The sequence below is a fragment of the Accipiter gentilis genome, chromosome Z (assembly GCF_929443795.1).
Source record: "Accipiter gentilis chromosome Z, bAccGen1.1, whole genome shotgun sequence".
In the NCBI taxonomy this organism is placed as follows: Eukaryota; Metazoa; Chordata; class Aves; order Accipitriformes; family Accipitridae; genus Astur; species Astur gentilis.
Window position 1 is genome coordinate 1,656,987 of NC_064919.1, and position 16,810 is coordinate 1,673,796.

At 43.5% G+C, this 16,810-nt stretch overlaps 1 protein-coding gene across 1 annotated transcript; it reads left to right on the forward strand.

The window, feature by feature from the left end:
• Positions 1 to 1,137: 1,137 nt before the first annotated feature.
• ERAP1 (endoplasmic reticulum aminopeptidase 1) lies at positions 1,138 to 16,122 on the forward strand. Its single transcript, XM_049794652.1, is given in 23 exon segments — positions 1,138 to 1,227; positions 1,229 to 1,503; positions 1,649 to 1,693; positions 2,601 to 2,691; positions 5,130 to 5,240; positions 5,242 to 5,419; positions 5,793 to 5,983; positions 6,843 to 6,989; positions 7,511 to 7,640; positions 7,807 to 7,892; positions 8,324 to 8,481; positions 8,981 to 9,055; positions 9,320 to 9,397; positions 9,399 to 9,517; positions 10,927 to 11,084; positions 11,175 to 11,271; positions 11,274 to 11,358; positions 12,130 to 12,291; positions 13,158 to 13,229; positions 13,231 to 13,287; positions 13,424 to 13,475; positions 15,977 to 16,052; positions 16,055 to 16,122. Coding segments are annotated over 23 exon segments (2,601 nt in total).
• Positions 16,123 to 16,810: the final 688 nt, after the last annotated feature.

The window sequence follows — 16,810 nt, forward strand, 5'->3', positions numbered from 1 at the left end:
GGATTTTTCAAATCCCTCACAGAGTCTTGCATAGGGCCAAGCAAATGCTCCAGATAAGCTCTGTATTGCTCCACACCCTCTCGAGGGCAAGCATGGGGCCATGCAGACCCTCCAGAGAAGTCCAGGGCCTCTCACAGCCCTGGCAGCATTAAATCTTGAACGAAGCAGATCCTCCAAAAGTCCCAGGGCCTGTCCAACCCCTCTAAGGGGCGTGTGTGGGGCCAAGCAGACCCTCCAGAGAAGCCCAGGCTTTCTCAAATCCCTCGTGAGGGCATGCATGGGGCCAAGAAGACTCTCCAGAGAAGGCCAGGATTTCTTCAAGCCCTGTCAGTGGCACACGTAGGCAAAAGCAGACCCTCCACAGACGGCCAGGGCCTCTCACAGCTCTTGTAGTAGCAAGCGTGAGGCCAAGTAGTCCCTCCCGAAAAGTGTAGGATCTCTCCCAACCCTGTAAGAGGCACACGTAGGGAGAAGCAGACCCTCCAGAAAAGGCCAGGGCCTCTCACAGCACACTCAGGGGCATGCGTGGGGACAAGCAGACCCTCCAGAGAAGCCCAGGCTTTCTCAAATCCCTCACAGAGGCACACATAGGGCTAAGCAGACCCTCCAGAGAAGCCCAGAGTTTATCAAATCCCTTGCTGAGGCATACGTGGGGCCAAGCAGACCTTCCAGAGAAGCTCTGCATTACTCCAAGCCCTCTCGAGGGCACGTGTGGAGCCAAGCAGACACTCCAGAGAAGCCCAGAGCCTCTCACAGCCCTTGCTGGGGAACACACCAGGACAAGCAGAACCTCCAGAGAAGGCCAGGGTTTCTCCAGTCCCTCGTAAGGGCAAGCGTGGGGCCAAGCAGGCCCTCCAGGGAAGCGCAGGTTTTCTCCAAACCCTGTCAGGGGCACACCTAGGGAGAAGCAGACACTCCAGAGAAACCCATAGCCTCTCACAGCCCTCACAGGGATAAACATTGAGCGAAGCAGATCCTCCAAAAATCTCAGGGCCTCCCCAAGACCTCTCAGGGGCACGCGTGGGGCTAAGCAGACCCTCCAGAGAAGCCCATGGTTTCTCAAATACCTCGCAGGGGCACGCGTGGGGCCAAGCAGATCCTAAAAGAGAAGCCCAGGGCCTCTCGCAGCCCCTGGAGATGCACTCATGGTGCCAGGCAGACCCTTTAGAGAAGCTTGGCAGTGCCTGGGGCAGCAGCAGCCCTTTGCCCTGGGATGCAGTGAGTCTTCCCCGAGCACGTTGTCCCGCTGCGTTACACCCTCCTCGTCCATCCAAAGCTCACCACCCCGGCCTTCGCCGGGACCACCACCGTAGCGGTTCTGGCTGTGCGGCACAGCCAGGGCCCGCGCATCAGCCAGGCTGCCGTCCAGGCTGGGAGCGCCTGTGCGGCGCGGGAGGCGTCGGGAATGAAGCAGCAGCCCTTGGAGGAGGTGGCCTTCCTCAGCAGGCACTGCTGCGGTCTCAGCATCCAGCACCAGGCAGAGTTCTGGGATGGAGCGCTCGCGTAATCCTTGACACACAAAAGTTTTGGGGAGTATCTGTGGTTATTTCGTAGGTGGGAAACAGCTCTGTTTTCACACGTTGGAGGGGTGAACACTGCACCTACAAAGGTCTGTGACTTAAACCCTTTGTTTTTCCCCTGCTTAGAGGGCTTGCAGCAACACAGTTGAGCTGACAGCTGCACAAATGGCCTTCCCGTTGTGATGGAAAAGGACTTAACTGCAAGGTTCAAGCAAACAACTTGAATTTCACTCACAGACTTAACTGCAAGGTTCAAGCAAACAACTTATTTGAACTTCACTTACAGACTTAACATGCCACCATTACAGGTTTTACAGATACAATGGAGGAATGCACTATTGCGATTTTTTAAGGCAGGAGTAGTACCTTATTACAACCACAAGCGATTCACAGACAACCACAAACGCATTTACAAACTTAAAGCATAAACAATATTCACTTACCCCTCCAGGTAGGGTCTCTCAGTCCCAGCGAAGTTACCTTGACCAGTGTCCCGATCAAGGGGGTGGAAGGGTTTCCTTCGCAAGCCAACTGTATAGTTGGAGAAGTGACTCCCCCCATTTCCAACCTGAATCTTAGAGTTTTTATCCCCTGACTTGTGGAATGGTGTGTATGACTATGTCTGAGTGGATTATGATATATGCCTAAATGGATTATATATATCTGAGTGGAGTTTCCCCTTATCTTTCCTTCATTGGTCTGTGATTGTTTGAATATACAAGGTTGTCATTTGAAACTGAAGCTGAAACCCTCCGGTTTTGGGTATTTTTACCTTGCTTCCTCAGCAACTGAATAGTGGTTGGATTGAGACTCAGGGCATATTATTTGTTAAGGGATTTCAAGGATGAGTTCAGGTTTTGGTTCTTTGAATGGTGCAGCCACTGCCCTGTTTACTTTAGGGTTTATCAAGACAACCCAGGGCTAAGCTGCCTACACAGCTCCCCGTGAGTCGTCTCTGCAGAGAGACAGGGCCTCAAGGCAACCTGATGCTGGGTCACTTTTGTAACCCCCTATGAGTCGCCTGTGTACACTAGACATGGTGAAACTTGTTTGTGAGCTATGAGCCTGACAATCCACACACCCATGTTTCGACGAACCAGCCTTCCAAGCCAGGTTTTCAATTAAGGTGAGGCGGGAACCAAAGAACCTCACACTGTCCAATACCCCAGTTGTGGGTGGATACTTTTAATGGTGTGCTGTTGATTGATGACCATTGAAAGAAGAAAGCAAAAGGAGAACAGAATATCCAGGCAGTTGCTGTTAATGGGAATGGTGATCTGAACGTTACCGCAGGTCTTTTATGGGAGTGTGTGGTGCTGCTGCTGGTGGTCTTGGCACAAGGTTGAAAAGGAATGAATAAAATAATGCGTGTGGCTTCCTGCTTCTCAGCAGAGGTGCAAGAATGATCAGCCCAATGTGTGTCTATAATCTTTATTTTACTCACAAAATGCTTTCCATGTTGATCTTATATTTTAAGATTAATAATGAAATACATATGAATAAGTACATGATTCATGTGTATTAACTTACTTGTCAGATAAGCAGGAGTGTCTCTGTGAAAAAAAAAACCCAAACTTTGGAGTTCAACAAAAATCTCAGCATGAAAGTGCCGTATATGTAATAGCAACAAATATTGTTTGCAATTATAAATATGTATGCATACCTAGGGTGAACTACATTTTGTACATTTGATCTTACTTTGGGTGTAAGAGATTCTTCATAATTTCTTCTGTGCTATTCATTGCTAGTTTGCAAGTAAATTAAGCCTTATAGCTGAGGGAACAGCACCACCACCACCACCCCCGCCCGGTACTTTTCAGGTATGAAAAACTTTGAAAGTTAGTATAAGAAATCAATTCTTTTGTAGAGAAATGGATAAAGTAATGAAAAAGGAGTGGGTGCCAGTGTTACAGTTCAGTGTGGCTAAACACGTTTCAGGTCTAAGTTAGTTAGCTAAGGCCCTCTGTAACCAAGAGGGGAAAATGGATACCTCCACCACATGACTTATTTGATGCTTAACTAGATATCTGCAGTACCTGATCCACGATCTGGAGAAGTTCACTTCTCTCGTGTAAGAACGGCTGCTGAGATTTATACAGCTTCTACTCAGCTGCAGTTGTGTGAGATTAGTTCAGTTAGTGTGCTGGCAGACACTGAGGATAACTGAAGCAGTGAACAGTATTTTTGTTTTTCTAGTTTTGCCAACGTAGAACTAAGTAATGCTTACAAATGAAACTGCCTGTATATACACATGTGTATTGGCTTTGTGTGGCAAGGTTTTGGTAGCGGGGGCAGTTACAGGGGTGGATTCTGTAAGAAGCTGCTGGAAGCTTCCCCTGTATCCAACAAAGCCAACACCAGCCGGGTCTAAGATGGACCCACCGCCAGCTAAGGCCAAGCCCATCAGCAATAGTGGTAATGCCTCTGTGATAATATTTTTAAGAAAGAAAAAAAGGTTGCGGGACAGACACAGAAATGGCAACCAGAGAGAGAGCGAGCACATGTAAGAGAAACAACCCTGCAGACCCCCAGGTCAGTGAAGAAGGAGGGGAGGAGATGCTCCAGGCACAGGAGCAGAGATTCCCCTGCAGCCTGTGGTGAAGACCCTGGTGAGGCAGGCTGTCTCCCTGCGGCCCAGGGAGGTCCACGGTGGAGCAGATCTCCACCTGCAGCCTGTGGAGGACCCCACGCTAGAGCAGGTGGGTTCCTGAAGGAGGCTGTGACCCTGTGGGAACCCTGCGCTGGAGCAGGCTCCTGGCAGGACCTGCGGATCTGTGGAGAGAGGAGCCCATGGAGCAGGTTTTCTGGCAGGACTTGTGACCCCGTGGGGGACCCATGCTGGAGCAGTGTGCTCCTGAAGGACTGCACACCGTGGAAAGGACCCATGCTGGAGCCGGTCGTGAAAAACTGCAGCCCATGGGAAGGACCCACGTTGGAGAAGTTCGTGGAGGACTGTCTCCCATCAGAGGGACCCCATGCTGGAGCAGGGGAAGAGTGTGATGAGTCCTACCCCTGAGGATGATGAAGCAGCAGAAATAACGTGTGATGAACTGACTGTAAACCCCATTCCCCGTCCCCCTGTGCCACTGAGGGGGGGGTTGGTAGAGAATCCAGGAGTGAAGTTGTGCCCAGGGAAGAAGGGAGGGGTGGAGGGAAGGTGTTCTGAGATTTGGGTTTATTTCTCATTAACCTACTCTGGTTGATTGGCAATAAATTGAGTTAATTTTCCCCAAGTTGAGTCTGTTTTGCCCATGATGGTAATTGGTGAGTGAGCTCTCCTGTCCTTAACTCGACCCACAAGCCCTTTGTCATATTTTCTCTTCTGTGTCCAGCTGAGGAGGGGGGAGTGATAGAACAGCTTTGGTGGGCACCTGGCATTCAGCCAGGGACAACCTGCCACAACATGTATGTGTTTTTGTTATCTGTGTGGGGAAGAATAGCCATGGGGATGAATTCTTTCCAATGTATCTTTAAAGTATAATGTACTATCTTTAAAATGTAGTATCTTTAAAAGGTAGTTCCTTTAAACTGAGGAGAAACACAACAATTGTTGGTGCCAAGGTCCTCACAGGTGGTGCTACTGCGTGATGGGCTGTGCCTGTTCTTTAGGTGAAGTCTGTGAATATAATGCCCTGGCTTGTTAAGGACCATTTTGATACCACTGTCAAGATGGCTACGTACCTTGTGGCCTTTATTGTTTCAGATTTTAAATCCATCAGCAAAAATAACCAATCATGGAGCTAAGGTAACTCTGTCTCATTTTATAAGAGTTTTTTTGTGTTTAAGTCTGTGTGAATACATAGTGGTTTACTTTTCAGTTAAATCATTGGATTTATGTATCTCGATGTTTTACAGGAACGAAAGGAGAGAATTAAATTTGTTTTGTAATTGGATGATGAGTTTGCTTACTGGGCTTTGTTAGTTTCAGAAGATTTTGGTAATGGGCTTGCTTTTTTGTATCATTATACGCATTGGTAACATAGTTTGTTTCATGTAAGATTATATAATCAATGCTGCGGGGCCTTTGCACCATTGTCATCCCTTGAAGCTAATTGCAGGCCACCAAAATAGGAACATAAAAGTTTGGAAAGGTTGTTTCATTTGTGGCTCTCCTCCCAAAAGTGGTTTCTTTACAAGGTTTCTTGGTACGTGAGTGGAAGCCAGTGTTTTAGCATATTACCATTAAAATGAGAAATGCAATGGGAAGGTGCCAGAGCAAGCTGTATCACTACAAAAAGTTCCTTAGAGGTCAATAGCATACTATAAATGCAGTTTCTTACAGGTCAGTAGCAGCTTTTGTGATAAATTGTGTATTTAATTTCAGAAGCTCTTCCCCCTCCCTCCTGCAGCGGTTTGGCAACCTCATTACTATGGAGTGATGGAATGATCTGTGGTTAAATGCAGGGTTTGCAAAGTTTATGGAGTTCATGTCAGTCAGCATTACCCATTGAGAACTGAGAGTTGTAAGCAGCAGTTAGGGTATTTTCATTTTGTAACTGCCTTCTGAATCCACTAGTTAAGGATAAAGATCAAGCAGATTTTTGCTATGAACTACTTTTAAATTTCTGTTTGTGAGGATTATCTGATGTTAACTCTGAAGAGTAGGGATGTTGATTTACCTACATGTACATGTTTTCAGGAACTTATGATGGAATTTAATGATTGCAGTGAAAGGGTATTCTTTTTTTAAAGACATTTAGACTTCCAAAAGTGTAAAGAAATTATTTTATCTTATTTCATCAAATAGGGTGAGACTTGAAAACACTAAAATCCTTCCACTAGCTTTATCAGAGGTCCAACACATGAAATTTTCTACCAAAGTGAGAAGAACAATGCATCTGGGCAGAATTTTGCCATAGCACTGTAGTGGCATGATAATAGGGAAATTCACCATTTGGGGGGGGGGGGGGGGGGCGAAATTTGTTTTGTGGTTACTGACCACTCTGTTGGAATGTGCAGGTGTCTTTAAGTCTCACTAACTCAACTATTTTTAGAATCACAGAATGATAGAATGGAATCACAGAATGGTTTGGGTTGGAAGGGTCCTTTAAAGGTCATCTCGTCCAATGCCCCTCTGCAATGAGCAGGGGCATGTTCAACTAGATCAGCTATTTAGGTTAGTTTAGAACACTAGGACTTATTTCACTGTATTATTGGGGGGGGTGGGGGGAGGTTATGCTCTGGAATAAAAGAAGAAAGATATGGTTTGCTGTCTTTGTGTGATTTAAAGATCATGTGGAATGGACTGAAAAGTGAATGAATAGGGGTTCAGTGGTCACAGAGCAAAATGTAGTAGTAATATTTGTGTTTGCCTCCTATTAGGAAGACTATTTCTTAAGGAGATGTTTTTATGCCATGGCAGTGGATGCACTAAATTCCTCACAACCTCTATCTACTCCTGTGGAAGGTCCAGCTCAAATTTTAGAGATGTTTGATAATGTTTCTTATGAGAAGATAAAATACAAAACTGTTACTGATTTCAGTTGTACTGCTTGTACTATACAGTTATATTTTACTGATTTCACCCCTACATAGAATACCTGGCACGTGGTATTAATGGGTTTATGACTCGAATAGTTCCTTGTCCAAAACACCTGGGTGGATTCAAATGGCAGTTGCCTTTTTTATTTCCAAAATGAGGAAGCCTTTACTTCTTCCATCTGTTCTGTAACAATTTAGTCTTAAACCATTTTGGGGTGTTCTTAACCCATGGAGCATTTTTCACTGGAGCATTATATGGTGCTGGCTTGTATAGTAATTAAAAAAATAATAGTGTAATTTACTCAATCCGTGATATTTTTAAGAGTGACGATCACACAAGCCCAAAGAAGTACTATTTCAATATACATAAAACCCAATTACTTTTTAATCAGAGACACATACAAAAGTGTACTGTTATGCAGATGAGTGGTATGCTGAAATTCTTCTGAAGCAAGCATCTTGCTAGGTAAGGAGTAGTTTTGTAAACACTTTGCCACTCTTTTTCTCAGGGATCTTGTGTATTAAGTATGCTGAGGGACTACCTGACTGCTGATGTGTTTAAAGCTGGACTTGTGCAGTACCTGAAGAAATACAGCTATTGAAATACAAAAAATGAAGATCTGTGGAACAGCATAATGAATGCAAGTATTCCTTATTTGCTTTATTTGCCCTTTTTTTTTTTTTTTTTTAGATTTCATCACTTCTTGTGAATGTTGCGTCTCTCTAATATATTACTGAAGACTGTGACCAGTACTTATGATTATGACATCAAAGAGACATGACCAAAACTTTTTTTTTCTCTTTCACGTTTGCCCTACAGGAGGTACTAATGAAAATGAACCACAAACTGATGGCTTTTGCAGAAGAAGCCAACAGTCATCTTGATATGCAGTAAGCATCTAGTTTTTTATCCATCAGTATTTAGGAATTTGACACACGTATCTGTGCCCTCATGTTTATTCTGTGCCGTGGCATTGATACATGCACCTTCCAAAAGCATTCTTTGCCACTTAAGCATGGTTCTAGGGAGAGTGTAAGTTTCTTTCATTCCGTTTTTTTCTGTGATTGGACAGAAATTCGGCTCCTGTGCCCAGGGCTGACTGAAAAACTGCAGTACTTCAAGAGTTGCCATTATATGAAAGTGTGCACAAGAAAACCAGATGGAGACGTCATGATATCCAGTCTAAACATACCTCTATAGAGCTTACAAATACCCAGCAGCTTGTACAGAGTTCTTACATACCCCTTTCTGTTTCACTGTCAGCGTACTGCCATCTTCCACTTCTTACATGTCTTCTTTTTCCCTTGCTACTAAAAACAAGCACTGGACTAAAGGAGAAACTCTTGGTGTGAGGGCAACGATGGGCACTTGGACACTGCAGAAAGGTTTTCCCCTGCTAACTGTCACAGTGAGAGGGAAGAATGTCCACCTGCAGCAGGAGTACTACATGACAGGGGTAGATTCTCCTCCACTCACAGGGTAAACAAAATGGGGAAATCTCAGCACGCAAACGGAAATACTCTCGAATGGCAGACAGTGATGTATGCTAAGAGCTTTTACTGTTGTTTCTTAAGGAATGCTCCCTGAGCTGTTTGGTCATGAGTCTGTCCCTGTGTAGCTCAGGATCAGCAGTACTCGTAGGCATCGTTGGACCCTGTGTGCCTGGCCAAGGTGCCAGCAGCTGCAGAGCTGCAGTGCCTGGGCATCTGGGTAAGCGGGGTGAGCCTGCACTGGAGACGTGCTAGTGGAACTAGGCTGGAAAGTTCATATTTTGGCAGCTCAGTGTCCGTGATCTGCCAGGCAAACTAAATGAAAGGCAGCGAGATGCATCTGGCACTGCACTGAAGTCAGAGGTGTGAGTGCAGTCTGTTGCTGCTACTGTGTGGGCAAAGATTTTACTCAGTGGTTAGACTGGGACAAGTTGGAGAAACTTTGGCGAAGTTCTTCCATTAAACAAAGCACTTCTGTTTTGCAGTAGGTACCTGTGGCATGTTCCACTCACCTACTTTACCAGTAAATCTGACACTGTTCAGAGATTTTTGATGACAACTAAGTAGGTAATTTCTTTGACTAATTAGGCGATTAATTTATTCAAAGTTTGTTTGCAAGCCTTTTAGTTTTGCAGGGTTTTTTTCAGAATGGGGAACTGGAACAACTAGTCCCAGAGAAGCAAATACTTGTCAGCTCAATAATATCGCTGTAACGATCTTTTAATATTTTCAGAAACCGTGCTGCTGTGTTCTTTAAATCACTGAAATGAGAGTAACAGTATTACTGGGTATAGTACTAGGATGTGTTTGAATCACAAAGAAAAAAGAGTTGCGCTTTTGTTTCCAGATGTTACTATCCTTCCGGAAGAGGTGGAGTGGGTTAAATTCAGGGTGGACACAAATGGGAATGGTGCACTATGAAGGTGATGGGCAGGATCATCTGATCAACCTTTTGAAAGAGAACTATACACTGATTAGCAGCAAAGACAGAGCAAGTCTCATTAACAATGTATCCAGGTCGTGAGGTAAGGCCTTCTGTCCAAGTCTGAAAAACATACTAATTCTGTATTTGTGAGTATATACCACTGAAGAAGGAAGTGTTGATAATGTATATAGTATTCATTAAATCTGTTAAATAGACTGAGAGCATGTTTTTTTCTTGCTTACAGCAGTGTAAACCCAGGATTTCTCTTGATTACAGTGGACTTACCTAAGCCAGCTAAGTGAAATGTGTTGTGTTCAGTAGAACATGTTAATGGAAGGATGCCAGTGTGAAGTGATGGACTAGGATAATGTTTTTGCACCTGGAAAGGTACCGGTGCCATTTGTCAGTTAGAAACAAGGCTATTACAGTCATAAAGATGTGATGCAATTGTGATCGTGATTAGTCTTAGTTCTGTGGAGTTAGAAAAGGCTGTGTCTTAGAGGTGCTTTGCAAACAGTTGTGCATAGCCTGGCACAGAGACCTAAGGAGCCAACAGGAGTAACTATGGGTCTGAGTGTATGGTGTTCAAGAAAGAGGGTAGTGGGGAGAGCTGGAAGATAATTAAAATCAGAGGAATTTGAGGTGGCAGCTCACAAGGCAGTCTCAGCGGGGCTAGCCAAGATTTTAGTTTGGACAGTAGCAGAAAGGTCCTTCTAGCTTGAAAAGAGGAGAGTGAAGAAAGATTGCTCAGCATGTTCAAGGAGCTTAGAGAGGAAAGGCAGAAGGGACAACTGGAGATGCAAATTGGGTTAAGCAGGGTTCGTTTTACGATGGATGACTAGAACGTGCTTGTATTTTGAGGCAGAAGAGGCAGGTGAATAGGGGCAAAATGAGAATGTGTGCAGGGAGCTGACATGGAAAGGAAGCAGAAAAAAGGTTTCGCAGAAGGATGAAAAAATGAACAAGGCAAGTGAGAAAAGACGTCTTGCATTTTCTCTGCTCTTGGAAGAAATCATTGAGATGTGTCCTGGCAGGTGTAGAAGACAGTTTGCAAAGTCAGGTAAAGACAGTGAAGAAACAGCTGGGATTGTAGCTTTGAGGTTTACTGCAGGCTCGATATCTACATGTTGAGCTAGAAAGGTGTTGATGAGGAAATTATCTGAGTCATTGGATTCCTTCCGTATGTACGTGGTTTGTAGAGCAAAAGCAGCAGTGGGGAAAGAGCATGAAGGAGAGGCTGTGCTGGGATAACCTTGGCATGTGAGAGATGGGGGAAAAATGTTGATCTTTACATCTTTCTCTTACAGTCCATTTCTTACTGCAAAGATTAAATGGTAGGTTTCATAGCTTTTGTAGCTGCTCAGCCACATTTCACTCCAAAAAGCAAAGTCAGAAGGGATTTGGAAATACCTATAAGGCTTTCCTATTTGTATAGTTTTCTGGAAAACTTTTGGCTTGGATTTTGCTTTTATTTACAACTTGTTTATCTCCTTTCTTCTACTTCCTTAGAATAAAAAAAATGGTCAGTTTCCAAAGCTTTTGATTTAACTTTATATCTGAAACATGAAAGACAAATCGTGCCTGTACTCCAAGGTATGAATGAACTAATTGCTATATACAGGCTCATGGTGAGGAGGGATATGGATGGTACAGAAAGACAGTTAAAGGTAACGTTTTAAGTATCTGGAACTTTCTAACTCTGCCTGTACCCCGTAAAATGCACTTTTAAATATATCTTTATTGTTACCTTATTTTAGGAGTATATAGTCAGTCTGTTTAAATACCTGATTGACAAGCAGTCTTAGTGTGATGAAGGCTCAGTGTCTGAGACATTGCTTAGGCACTCGCTCCTGCTGTTGCGTGCATGCACAGGTACCAGCCATGCGTGGACAAAGCCAAAGGGTATTTTACAGAATGGCAGAAATCCAATGGAACCTTGAGGTCCGTTCTTTTTATTAATTTAAATTACATTTAAGTTATTTATTAAGTAATATAAGTTATATATTAATTCCAATTATTTAAGTTAATTCCAATTAAATTAATTACATTTTAAGTTAAAGGAGCTAAACTTCAGTCCTTTCCACACTCTGAAGTTGAGCTTCTTAGTTTTGTATCTTATACTTTAGCTTCCCAGTGCCTTCACAGTTCGGTACATAATATGTGTCCAGACTAGCACATACATCATGTGGTACTCCACAACTTGGGCTGTTAAAGATGTTCAGAAAAGTGAAAATAACAGGTATTCATTCATTTCTGTGTCTAAAGGTTGACCTATACCCACTGTAAAAACAAGTAACTGCTGTTCATGAACATCACCTAATTTTTGTTTCTCATCATGACATAAGAACTCCCTAAAACACCCTCCAAAATGTCTCTGAGAGATTGTTTGGGGCAGGTCAAAGAAGACTGTATTGGTATCTGACTGGGTGTAGTCATGAAAGGAATATACAAAAATAAAGAAAAAAAAAAAAGGAATGCCAAGTCCAGAATTTCTCGAAGTCATTTCCAAGGCAGGAACAATACTAAGATACAGCCTGATACATTTAACCGTATCCTAAGCACAGGGATCACTTTCTAACACACCTGAGGGACCAGTATTTTTTAATAAATTGTCTGCTATGCCAGTTGATGTGTGACAGTGACATGGTTGTGTTTCTACATGCTTTATACAAACACGAAGTGGAGAGTAACTTGGTATTCAACTTCTTGCAGTTTGCCAGCAGATGTGAGGACAACAGTGTGTGCTGTTGGAGCACAAACATCCAAAGGCTGGGATTTCCTCCTTAGTAGATGCAGAATGCACTCTTTCAGTGTGGAGAGAGAGAACATGAAATTAGCTCTCAACCTCAGCATAAGTAAGGACAAACTTCAGTGGTAAGTAGCTACACAGGAACAGAAATGTGTTTGGAGAAAGTTTATGAATGCTGAAACAGGAAATAGAATTATTCAGAGTCTTGTTTTATAGCTTTTGAATTCCATGATGTATAAAGTACTTTACAGAGTTAATATGGTCAGAGGAAGTGGCTGCACCTTTTCATTTCTGTGTTTTGGTGTCAGGAGTCAATGCATTCAGAATTTGCAGTAGCAAACTAGGACAAAATACAGTAAAACAGCTTTTCAGATACCTTATCTTTGCTTGGCAGACTCTTCTTTATTTCCCTTAGTCATTGTTTTGATTACAGGTACATATGCTGTACATCTCTAATAAAAATTTGAGGTTTCCTGCTTTTAACAGAGCTGAGCACCACTGAGGTTTCCAGGTGTTAGCTTCAAACTGTACTTTTTGTGAACCTGATTTCTGCCATTCATTGGGGGTGATGGTATGGGAAACTGATGTAGCTCTGTTCAGACATCACTGGAGACATACATTAGCTGTTTTGTAATGTCACTATTTATTCTTTGCATTGCGCTGCTGTTTGGACACCTTAGTCGTGAGCAGCAGTGAGGTTCATATTCATTTGGAAATTGAGTAGGAGCAAAATGTAGCCTCATTTTTATCTTTTGTATTCAGAATACAGGTCTGCCAAGTAACTGTAATTGTGAAAGTAACAGAAATGGGAAAGATGGATGTGGTGGAGGAGTACATTGTGACAGGTTGGAAGTAACCCAGCAGAAATGATGTGTCAGGACCTTGAGAAATGTGAACTCTTTCTACTATAGTACCAAATACTAAGGGAATGGTAGTTTGTTAACTTTATCTACTGGTCTAAATGACTTCCATTTCTGTTATTAATTCTTAGGTTAATGGATCAAGGTCTGCGTGCTGACCTCATAAGAACTCAGGATCTTCCATTTATTGTTGTATTTGTTGCCAAATCCTCATCTGGCTTGGACATTTTTTAAAGAAATTTGGGAGAAAGTTGTGGAAAAGTAAGGAACGTAAGCTGTTGTACTGCTCTCTCTACCCAATTGTACTTTAAAACTCTACTTTCTACAAAAATAGACATTTTCTGAGTAGAGGTGATTTTTTTTGCCAGATTTGATGGTGTTCAAATTCCATAACAAGAACTGTCAGAGGAGTGGCAAGCCAGTACTCGACAAGGTCACAACTTGCACAGGTAAGCCATTCAGATTCTGGTTTTAAAAAATAGTTGCAGTATAACTGAAATGAAAATTTGGATTAAATCTTAACAAGGTAAAAGCATGACCAGTTATGAAGCATTAGGGTAATGTCCTGCCTTTTCCTTGAAAAAAGATTATAGCGGTGATGAGTTAGATTTCTCAAGGGAGAGCATTAAGTCAATGACATGGAGAAAGATGTTCTTTGTTTAGGCAGTGGGCTTGGGTGCAGAGTGTGAATGTTTGTCTGCCAAAGCATTCATGGTTTACCTGCCTCTATTGATATTTTCTGCCCACTCTGGAAAGTAGTGGGGAAAAACAAAAGTAGGTGTTTTCACTGAGTGGACACAAGAAAAATGCTGAAGGACAGTGAGAAATACACCACTGTTCTACATCTATTCTGGGGAAAATCCTCCATGGTCCTGTATGTCATATATGATAATTGTTTTGTCTACTTATTCCACAATCTCTGTAAAAAAACCCAGACTGGTCAATATGCAGATTTAGTGGCATCCCCGATGATTTCTTTTCAAAACCTGCTGCTTTTGTGGCAAGTTTGAAATTTTCTGCTTTAAGGCACAACACAGTGTCCTGGTTTCAGCTGGGATAGAGTTAATTGTCTTCCTAGTAGCTGGTACAGTGCTATGTTTTGAGTTCAGTATGAGAAGAATGTTGATAACACTGATGTTTTCAGTTGTTGCTCAGTAGTGTTTAGACTATAGTCAAGGATTTTTCCGCTTCTCATGCCCAGCCAGGGCACAAGTTGGCACAGGACACAGCCAGGGCACCTGACCCAAACTGGCCAACGGTGTATTCCAGACCATGGGACGTCCCATCTAGTTTAGGAACCGGGAAGGGCGGGGGGAGGGAATCGCTGCTCGGGGACTGGCGGGGTGTCGGTCGGCGGGTGGTGAGCTATTGCCCTGTGCATCATATGTACATTCCAATCCTTTTATTACTGCTGTTGTCATTTTATTAGTGTTATCATTATCATTATTAGTTTCTTCTTTTCTGTTCTATTAAACCGTTCTTATCTCAAACTATGAGTTTTACTTCTTTTTCCCAATTTTCCCCCCCATCCCACTGGATGGGAGGGTGTGAGTGAACGGCTGCGTGGTGCTTAGTTGCTGGCTGGGGTTAAACCAGGACACACAGCCATAAGTAATGCAACCATAGTAAATATAAAGTGAAAGGATATAGGGAGCAGTACATTGTGTTGCACTTAGTTCTCAGTCTTCATTTACATCTGAGTGGACTCTCACCGTGTGTCAATAGCAGTGTCTTGGCCTGTGGCACGGACTGCAGGGATGTTTCTGTGTCCTACCCAGAAATGTGGCCGCATCTCCTGTGGGGACCTGTGGGACTTACGTACATATCTGTGGACACAAAGTCAGTATAAGGTTGAGACAGAAAAATCCAGCAACTCCCTTCCTTGTATCCTATTGGTATCTTTCTTGTACTTTGTACAAGTATTTGCATCTTGTATCGTACTCATCAAGGTAAATTCTCAGAAAATGATGGTTTTAATTTACACAATATGAACACTCACTGTATCTTTTGAAATTATCTGTCTACCATTAACACTAACTCAAGTCTGAGGTTGTATTAAGTTTCCACAATGAGCCTTGTGAGCAGGAGTGCTGCCTTTAAAAACAAAAAAAGGAAAAAAAAAAAGGTAAGGAGGGCATCTGCTAACACTTCCAGCAGCCACAGGGAGCACAGTGGCTTCCAGGGGTGAGAGCAGCCTCCAGATTCCCAGTGGCTGCATTCCCAGGTGCTTCAAGGATGAGACTAGTGCCTTCCCAAGCAGTGGGGGACTCAGAGGAGGTTTTTTTTAGAAAACTAAAAAGAGGCACTGACTTCCCTGTGTAGCAAAAACATCTGGAAGTACTTTACCATCAACACTTAATGCTACTGCTGCCTCTTCAAATGGGTTGAACGAGTGGCTTGCAGGCAAAGGTAGATGACTTTTACGGAGTCACTCTAAAAACAGCTGCGAGGTCTGGTGCCTGTCCCACCCCGTTGCCTGTATCAGCAGAAGCAGCCTTTTCGGCTCACAGTCTGGGACATGAACCAGGTTTAATCAGGTGAAGATGTGTTATGAGGCAGAGCAGCCATGAGGCAGAGCAGGGGATGTTCATTCTCCCCAATGGCATCTGCACTGAAACGCTGCCATCCTGCCTGTGGGTGCCGCGGCTTAAATGGCTGTAAGGGTTTGTTGAATGAGCAGGAACCGGACACATCCCCACGCACGACATTGACAGTTCTTTCAGCAGTATTTTTTTTACAATTGAATTTGAATGTAGTCTTCCTCAGCTTGTGAGATCCAGCTGCTATGAAACCTTTATAAAAAACTGTTCTTGGTGTGGAGTGGGGGGTGAAGGGGGGTGGAAGACCCAAGGTCAAGTTCGAGGATCACAGATTTCTTGCGGGTCTTCCTGTGTACCTGAGAGACATGGCTGTCTCTTCATCAACTGTTCTTCCACATTTTTGTCCACAGGTGAAAGAATTCTTCTGTTCTCTGGGGGAAAAAAGTGCACGGCTTCACTGTGTCCAGCAAGCTATTGAAACCATTGAGACAATATACAATGGATGGATCGAAATTTTGAGAAACTCAAAACAATGTTGCAAAACAACCATCTGTAGATTAAGGCACCTTGCTTATGTTTGTCAGAAATAACTGAAAAGCAGTGAAAATTCAGGGCTGGAGGGACAGCTCAGTTGTATAAATTAACTTCTGTGGAAGGACCTGTAAGGCAGCCCAATGCTGCTGCTCAGTATTTTTTCTCTCTGATGGTTGTGGTTTGCTGGGAACAGAACTACACCATTCACTGATCTTTTTCACCAGGTAATGCTTGTAAGAGAAAAGGAACAAAGAACATTGTACTGAGGTGCAGGGGAGGCTGGCTACTAGAAATCTGAAATACATTGCTTCTGAGAAAGCAGAAGGTACTGGGAGACAACCAACCAAGAGAACCTTTTCACCCGCAAATGCTGATCCTTTCGAAGTGCACTAAAGGTCTGGAGCAAAGCCACCTTTGCAGGTGTCTTTATCCTTATGCTTCATGTTTCCAGAGAGTAATATTTACAAAAGTACTCCAGATTGAGCGTCATGCAATTAAAAAACCCCCAAATATCTACTGTAATTGCATCTGTCAAAGTACGAGAAGGCCTATGTCTGTGCAAGCTTTGCTGTAGTCTCTCGGGGCTGGAGGTAGTTGGGGTGGGGTGGATGCTGCCCATGGGTGATGCCGAGTCCCGGCTGTGCTTCTGTCCCCTCTCCCAGAAGCTCTGCCTGACTCCTTTTGCTGCTGACGTAATACTTTGTTGGCAC